This window comes from Pungitius pungitius, chromosome 4 (assembly GCF_949316345.1).
Source record: "Pungitius pungitius chromosome 4, fPunPun2.1, whole genome shotgun sequence".
Taxonomy (NCBI): domain Eukaryota; kingdom Metazoa; phylum Chordata; class Actinopteri; order Perciformes; family Gasterosteidae; genus Pungitius; species Pungitius pungitius.
In genome coordinates this window covers 24,150,782-24,158,671 of record NC_084903.1, presented here as the reverse complement: position 1 = coordinate 24,158,671, position 7,890 = coordinate 24,150,782, and the positions used below count along the sequence as shown (strand labels likewise).

Here is a 7,890-nt window from a genome sequence, read left to right as displayed (position 1 = left end):
TTTAAAGTCTTACAAATCTCGATTAATTGCTTGATTCTGGCAAAATTCAACAATACCTGATGAAGTCATGCAAACACTTTCATACCAACAGGGGGTGAGTTCTGGCTTGGGAGGGGGGATTGGTATACATGTATGTTGTATACAATATTTAACCGAATATATAACTGAATTTCATATAATATTTTTCCGTATGAGGGCTGGTCCGAAAAAAAGGCAGCACGAACCTACTATTTAATTAGAAGCAAATTAATTGATCAAGCAGATCGATTGAGACAAACTTCGACGTGGAGGCTGGGTGATCAACATTATTTGATTTTATTGTCTGAATATTTTTTATTTGTTTTACACAAACACAGTGAGGACATTTTAAAGTGTATTTATTAGAGCAGAATTGATCCAGACAGAACTCCGCTCCGGAGCTCCGGGTGCAGACCGGCTCTGAGCGGCCGCTGTGTCCGAGGCGAGGCACCTCTTCTCCGGGCAGACCGTCGCTCAGCAGCCGCTCACTTCCGGCGGCGCGCTGCCGCTCCCTTCTTGCTGCTGCAAAGCGCAACGTGCAGAAAACAGCGTCAGGTGCGCAGGGCGGTTTGGGATAATATATACGTTTCTTAAAGGTATATTAGATGAATCAGACACATAAGAAAACAAGACATGAGAAAATAAAGAATGCTGGAGGTGTTTGTTGGAGCTCCATCGCCTTCTAGTGTCCACACTGATTATTTTACTACGAATGAACTCTTCCTAAAGTCATCTTTTAAACAAAAGGGTTAAGTTGACATTAAGACTGATAAAAAAAAGTTTAAAAAAACAAATGCCATTAAATAAATTACAGTTATTAGTGGTGAAATTACTCTAATAATAAAAACAGTAGTGTACTTTCGTATATTTATACATAGACAAAAAATCTATTTGACAGCTTGTTCAATCATATATGTATTATTATTACTAGATACTATTATATTTTTAAGCATTAAAGGATATCATCAGGATATAGAAGATGTAACATTCTGAAATTTAGATTATTTCTCCATTGTATTTTTTCATGCTCTACACTGACTTTAAGCAAAGTAAAATATCCTAATATTGATGATTGATGATATTAGAAAACAGTGAAGTTCATCACGCAGACTTTGTCCATTTGATCTAATCTTTACTCACTGTTTCTGCAGCTCGTCGATGCGGTTCCTCAGGGAGACGACCTGGAAGACAAAGACACTTTCTCACCTCCGGGTGACCCCAGAAGTTCAATCTAGAACTTACTGATTTTCATTCTATCTACAGATTACGGTGTTTCTATGTGCAGCTTCACACAATGCACCCCAACTACAACAGACTGAAACTACTGCGAATCTGCAAATATAAAATCCAAACCTCAATTTAAAGACTAAATATTTTAAATGTGTTGAAATGAATTGATTTATGCTGCTGGAGGCCCTTTTCCCACAATGCATCCTGGGAGACGGCTTCCTCACTGACCTCGTATCTCTGGCGCGTGAGCTTCTCGCAGTAGTCGTATTTAATGGCCTCCAGGTTGTGAAGCCACTCCCACAGCTCCTTCGCCTTCTCCCTGCACACCGCAACCAGCAAGTTAAACACCTCTAATCTCTAATAGATGAATAAGAGTGTCAGTGTTTTACAGACATCACACCCACGTTGATGGGACATTATGAGAAACATACACGTATTATAATATCCTATATTTTGACTGCCTGCAGACTCCTCACTGACTGCTCCTATTTAATTAGTGAATAAACGTATCTATTCATCTCGTATGTCCAACATAATTTGGCAATACATGTTCCTGATTCCTGATCTATTTCTATTCCTCTATTTATCTGTTTATCTGTCCATTTTCATCTTTTGACCTCGTTCAGTACCTCAAGTTGTCCTCAGTGAAGCCCTCGACGTTCAGGGGTTTGCATCTCTCCGACATGATCTTCTTCTTCTTCTCTCTTTCCGTCTGCTTCTTCCCTCTTTTCGTCTCGATCTAGAAACAAAAACGGATCCTTTTAAAGCACGTTGTCCCCTGGTTTGGAATCTCAGGAACAACCCAGAGGAACGAGTTGAAGAGTCGACCTTCTGCAGGTGGCTGCTGTAGCCGGACCCCATGCTGCTCAGCGCTATCTTCTTCTTGGCTTCTGCCTCCGCCTTCCAGTGGGCGTCGGCCTCCTCCTTCCTCTGCCGCTCCGCCTATGAGGACAGTTCAAACACGTCAGGATTCCACTGGATTTCCAAAGAGTTCCTCAAGGAGTAACTGAGCTGGGATACCTCGCGGGTAGGGAGCACACAATGAGGATACGAGGAGGAAAGGGTGAGGAAAGGATGAGTACATGAGGAGGAAACAAGGACATGAGGGGTAAACAATGAGGAAATGAGGATACAATGAGGAAACAATGAGGATACAATGAGGAAACAATGAGGAAACAATGAGGAAACAATGAGGAAACAATGAGGATACAATGAGGATACAATGAGGATACAATGAGGAAACAATGAGGATACGATTAAAGATCTACTATAAGATGAGATGAGGTAAGGTTAGATGTGAAAGGTCAAACATAAAGGTGTAAAACAACAACAAGGTGGCGATCTGAAACCTTAAAGTAACTAACTGGATAAATCCGACAGGATTGAAGGATTGAAGGAAGGATGTGAATACCTCTCTCCTGGCCTGCCGCTCTTTGTCCTTCTCAGCTCGGACCCTCTGCTGCTCGGCTCGCTCAGAGCGCCGTTTCTCCTGCAGACGCAGAGTCCATCATACACACACACACACACACATATATATATGTGTGTGTGTGTGTGTGTTGACTCACGATCCTGTCCTTCAGGCCCAGGAGCTCCTCCTCCTCCTTCTTCCTGTGCTCAAAGTGCGCGTCGATGAGCGACTGCAGCTCCGCCAGGTCTTTGTTCTGACGCTTCTTCTGGATGTCCTGAGAGGGACGGACAGGAGACGGCTGTCACTAACCAGTCCAAACCTTATTAAAAACAAGCAGTATCACTAAATGACGAAAAGAGTTGCCAATAACTTTCTTCATTTTGCAGACCCTCTTTGAAGTATGTAATAAAGGGCAAAGAAGAAAGTGTCATTAAAGTAAAAGTACCTCAGATTTGTTCTTAAGTGCAGTACTGGTTAGTAAATGTAAGGGTTGGAGGTTTGAGGAGGGAGATTTGGGACCAAGACAACTCACACAACAATAAAATCAATAAATAAAAACACGCTGACTTACATCAAAGTCCACTTTGTCCCCGTCTGGGATCTTCGGAGCAGACGGTCTGTTGGAGGATGATAATGTTGGATCTATAACTGGTAACTTGAAGCCTCGAGTTCGGTTCCAAGTAAACAGCCAATTTGTAACTATATTTAATGTGGAGCACGTTAGAGACGCGGTACATACGTCTCTGGTAGAGACCTGTCAATCGCAGTAAGCCCCGCCCTAAAGCACCCCCTGCTTTATGGTCTGTTAGAGACCTGTCAATGAGCGTGTAGCCCCGCCCTAAAGCATCACCTGCTTTATGGTCTGTTTAATGGACCATCATTCACTAAATGAACATCATGCTGCATTGAAGAAGACTTGAAACTAGAGACTGAGACCATAAACTCATGTTTACAATGTTTACTGAGGGAATAAATCAAGAAGAAGTAGAGTCATTTCCTGAGGAGTCGCCCCCGTGTGGTCACTACAGATAATGCTGCTTTAACAGATGACGCTTTGGCTTCCCCTTTAGGAACCAGAGGTCACAGCCTGCTCTCCTGCAAAGGGGCTGACTTCACAGCTTTAAATACGACATTCATCTCTAACAATAGATCAACTGGAACATTCCACAGCGGAGCTTTAACAACGTGAAAACAAAAGAGAGTAAATGGACTCACTTGAACTTGGGCTTCTCCTCTTGTTCAGTTAAAACAGGAACAGAAGGAGAGGAGAGAGAACTCGTCAGAAGCAAGAATACGAGGAGGGCAGAGGGGGGGGCGGGGGGGGGGGGGGGGGGGGGGGGTCCACGTTGTGTAGACCAACGGCTCCGTTGTGTTTGTGTCTTAATTGCTGTGAGCACACAGTGTTATCTGTGTTCTACCTATTGTGTGTTAATCGGTTGCTCATTAGTGTGTGAATCAAACCAATAATGTGATCAATATGTTGGGTAATAAATCATCACGTAAACCACTGAGGAGTCTCCTCATCGCACACTTCTCACAACAAGGAGGTTGACGGTAAACTACTGTTAATTGTCGGTGAATAAATAAATGAATAAAAACACACATTTTAACAAAGAGCAAAGTTTGATATTAGATGTATGTTTCTTTTTTTTTTTTTTTTTTTACGGGACCCTCACACTGAAGAGCAAATCAAAACAGCAGCCAACACAGGGAGAAAAACGCAGGAAATACAAACTACCATCTGGATCTCCCTCGTCCCCTGGAAGGACACAACCAATGCAAAGAAGAGAAGAAGCAGAGAAGAAGCAGACGTGAGGAACCCGTAAAAACACACGCGACTCAGCGTGACTGAATCCCTGCGACTGGTCCCTTCAGAGACAAAGCTGTGCATTACTGGTGTGGTGGAGAAGGTGCGGAGGACATGGTGGACGTACCTTCCTCTTCATAGCCGTCTGCATGCAGCAAAGCGTCCAAAGCAAGAGCAGAACAAAGGTCATCGGGTCAGAGAGTTCACATCTTAGCGGTGAGGAATGAAAGCAGAACCATTGCAGAAGTCCCGTGTGCTGAGGTTTGATTTAACGTTTTTAGCAACAAGGTCATTTACCAGAAAACAGCCTTTGGTTTGTGTAGTTTTCTGTCTGTTTGGAAACATCACGTGAGGACGAGGACTAGATCCCTCACTATATGTTCCCACCGAACCGCTGAACTACGCTGGTTACAGGTGGACTGGTCTCTGCTGGAGGACCTGGGTCTGTCCATAGTGGACTGGTCTCTGCTGGAGGATCTGGGTCTGTCCATAGTGGACTGGTCTCTGCTGGAGGACTTGGGTCTGTCCATAGCGGACTGGTCTCTGCTGGAGGATCTGGGTCTGTCCATAGTGGACTGATCTCTGCTGGAGGACCTGGGTCTGTCTATAGTGGACTGGTCTCTGCTGGAGGACCTGGGTCTGTCCATAGTGGACTGGTCTCTGCTGGAGGATCTGGGTCTGTCCATAGTGGACTGGTCTCTGCTGGAGGATCTGGGTCTGTCCATAGTGGACTGGTCTCTGCTGGAGGATCTGGGTCTGTCCATAGCGGACTGGTCTCTGCTGGAGGACCTGGGTCTGTCCATAGTGGACTGGTCTCTGCTGGAGGACCTGGGTCTGTCCATAGTGGACTGGTCTCTGCTGGAGTCTGAGCTGAAGCAGGTTCTGGTGAACCTGCATGATGTCATCTGTCCCGATGGTACTGATGACATCATTAAGAACACTTTGGTGTTTTTTTCTTTTCTCTCACACTGGATAAAGTGATTTAATTGGCTCCGAGCAGCCGGGTGGACGAGGTGAGTTCAGGAGGCGGGACTTCTGCAGGGACTCGGCCCGCGATCACAAAGGAACTTAAAGCATCAACATCTCCACAGAGGACGTGGACAGGCGGATTAATGCCACTCCCACTCTTCCTCGACCCATGGACAGAAAGAGGAGGGAGAAGAACAAAGCTTTTACATGACTGAGATTACCCATAATCCTGTCTGCGTTTGCCAGAGTGAGACATGAGGGTGGACAGAGGGAGACAGATTAGAGGGGACACGTCATGTAAAATAACCACGTTTTCTTCTTCTCCCTTTCAAATGCACATCTCCAAGAACACATCTGACTGCGGGCCGTAACCCTGGCAACAGCACAAAAGGTTTTTGTTTGTTGTGTCAGCGGCGTGATGACTGAGGACAGTTTACAGAGCCCAGCGCCCCCCCCCCCCCCCCCCCCCCGACAAAAAGACCACATGCTGGCTTCTTCTCTTCGCTTCGGACCTTCTCGCCGCCTTGTTGGAACGTTCAGAGAACAAGTGAAATGTTTGTGTTCCACGTACCTTCCTCCTCGCGGTACTCCTCCGGCTCGGCCTCCGCTTCGGCCTCTACCTCAGGCTCTTCCACCTGGGCCTCGGCCTCAGGTGCTACTTCTACTTCTACTACCTCCTCCTGGGCTACGGGGCACGCGGCATGCACCAAAACCACCGGGGGAGGGGGGGAGAAGGCCGTTAATGGAGACCACCGACATTACAAAGAGTTACTTTAGTTAACAGAGAGAAACACATGATGATGATGATGATGAGAGGAAGTCAGCTGACCTTTCACACAGAAGACACGTTGAACCGTCGAGGTGGAAAACCTCCTGAATTTGTGCGGCAGGTTTTCCACCTCCTGCGTTCCAAGATGTCTGCGTGAATGAGGCCGGCGACGCCGTCGATCACAGCGCGAAACGCGTCACATGCCCAGAAGCTTCGTTTTCTCGACCCGCGTGATTCAAGACGTCACTCAGAGAAAAACAAGTCACCTTTGAGTTTGACGTGTTTGAGCGACGGCTGTGTGTTAGTCAGCGAAGTCCTGAGCTTCGTCAAGACGAGTCATTGAAGAAGGACGTGTTTTTTCTCCGACGCGCCAACGCAGCGAAGCACGCGTGTTCAAAGAAGAGCCCGATGGGCTTCAAATCAGTAACGGTTAAAGTTACAAGAAATCCCCGTGAATTCAGTCAATCAATCAATGTTCGTGCTTCCTGAGCCGTCGAAACACTTCAAATTAATGGTGAAATCAGGCAGCTGTCACATTAGTGCAGTGGAGAAACATGTTTTAAAGATGGAAACCGATTGGCTCGTCTTTACCTTCCTCCTCTGCACAAGGCGGGAAGCAGAAGAGAAACAAGCCAAAAGGAGAAAAACAGGAAAAAAGGTGTGTGAAGTCTATGAAAACATTTTTATTTTTATGTGACATACTTTTACAATTTCCAAATGCATACAACACATGTAAATATTAATGTCAATATAACAAAAGCCTAGAATGATTAAAAAGTGTGAGTGTGTGTTTTTATTGTTATGTGTATCCATGTATGTGTGTACATACACAAGACATATTCATATAATAATATAATATTCATATAATACATCAGTTACTTACCCTCCAGCTGATCCCTGAAATAAGAAAGATATTCACAAATCAATCAAACACGAAGGTCCAGCTGACTTTGTAAAGGCAGTTGGTTATTTTTAAACACAACTGAAACTAATAAAATACGCACAGTTCCTCGGTGTCGGACATGTTGAAAGCAGACTTCACTCCTGAGGGAGAGAACCAAGACCATTAAAAAACACATTCATCCTCATTTAAAAATGCATTTTAGTAGATGTAGCCTAGCTTAGCATAACCACAGGAAGCAGTTAGCCTGGTTCAACAAGATGTTCCCTTCAACTGAGCAACTTTTTATAACCTTTAAACGTATTTCAGCCCTTCAAAACTGTCTGGATTTGGGTTGAACTTTGACCTCTTTCACGGGGTTCACGGCCAGCTTTACAGGTGGCCAAACTCCAGCATCGATCCGAGTCCGGCGCGTTGTGTATATTATATATATTATATATACATATATATATATATCTATATGTGGTGGAAGTGTCTTTGGATGACTCCTTCACACGTAGCGCTGAGCACAGCTGCAGGGACTCGGGGATTAGCTCTGGATCGGGTTTCTACCCTTCAGCTGAGGAACGGAGTCCAAATAGCTGCTTTTAATCCCTGGGCCGCGTCGGGCGGTCCGTCCTGCGACAGCCAATCGGCAGGCGGCGCCGCCCCCAGGGCCCGGCTCTTTGATCGACCCGCATTGTTCGCCCGGCGCCAAGTCGCTCGGGGGCGAAAAGCCGCGATGTGCCGGAGTGGAGGAATCGATTTATTTTTAATTTATAGGATGGTTGTGCTGAAATAATTCTTTT

The 7,890-nt window shown here is 45.4% G+C and overlaps 1 protein-coding gene across 1 annotated transcript; it reads right to left on the bottom strand.

Annotated features, from left to right (window-relative positions):
* Positions 1-284: 284 nt before the first annotated feature.
* On the bottom strand, positions 285-6,175 carry LOC119196424 (troponin T, fast skeletal muscle isoforms-like; the record flags this gene model as incomplete). Its single annotated transcript, XM_037452112.2, has 12 exons — positions 285-540; positions 1,159-1,199; positions 1,477-1,567; positions 1,878-1,987; positions 2,077-2,190; positions 2,660-2,737; positions 2,814-2,930; positions 3,228-3,273; positions 3,872-3,890; positions 4,395-4,415; positions 4,591-4,608; positions 6,004-6,175. Coding segments are annotated over 12 exons (864 nt in total), but the record flags the coding sequence as incomplete, so codon positions are not given.
* Between the last annotated feature and the right edge of the window lie 1,715 nt (positions 6,176-7,890).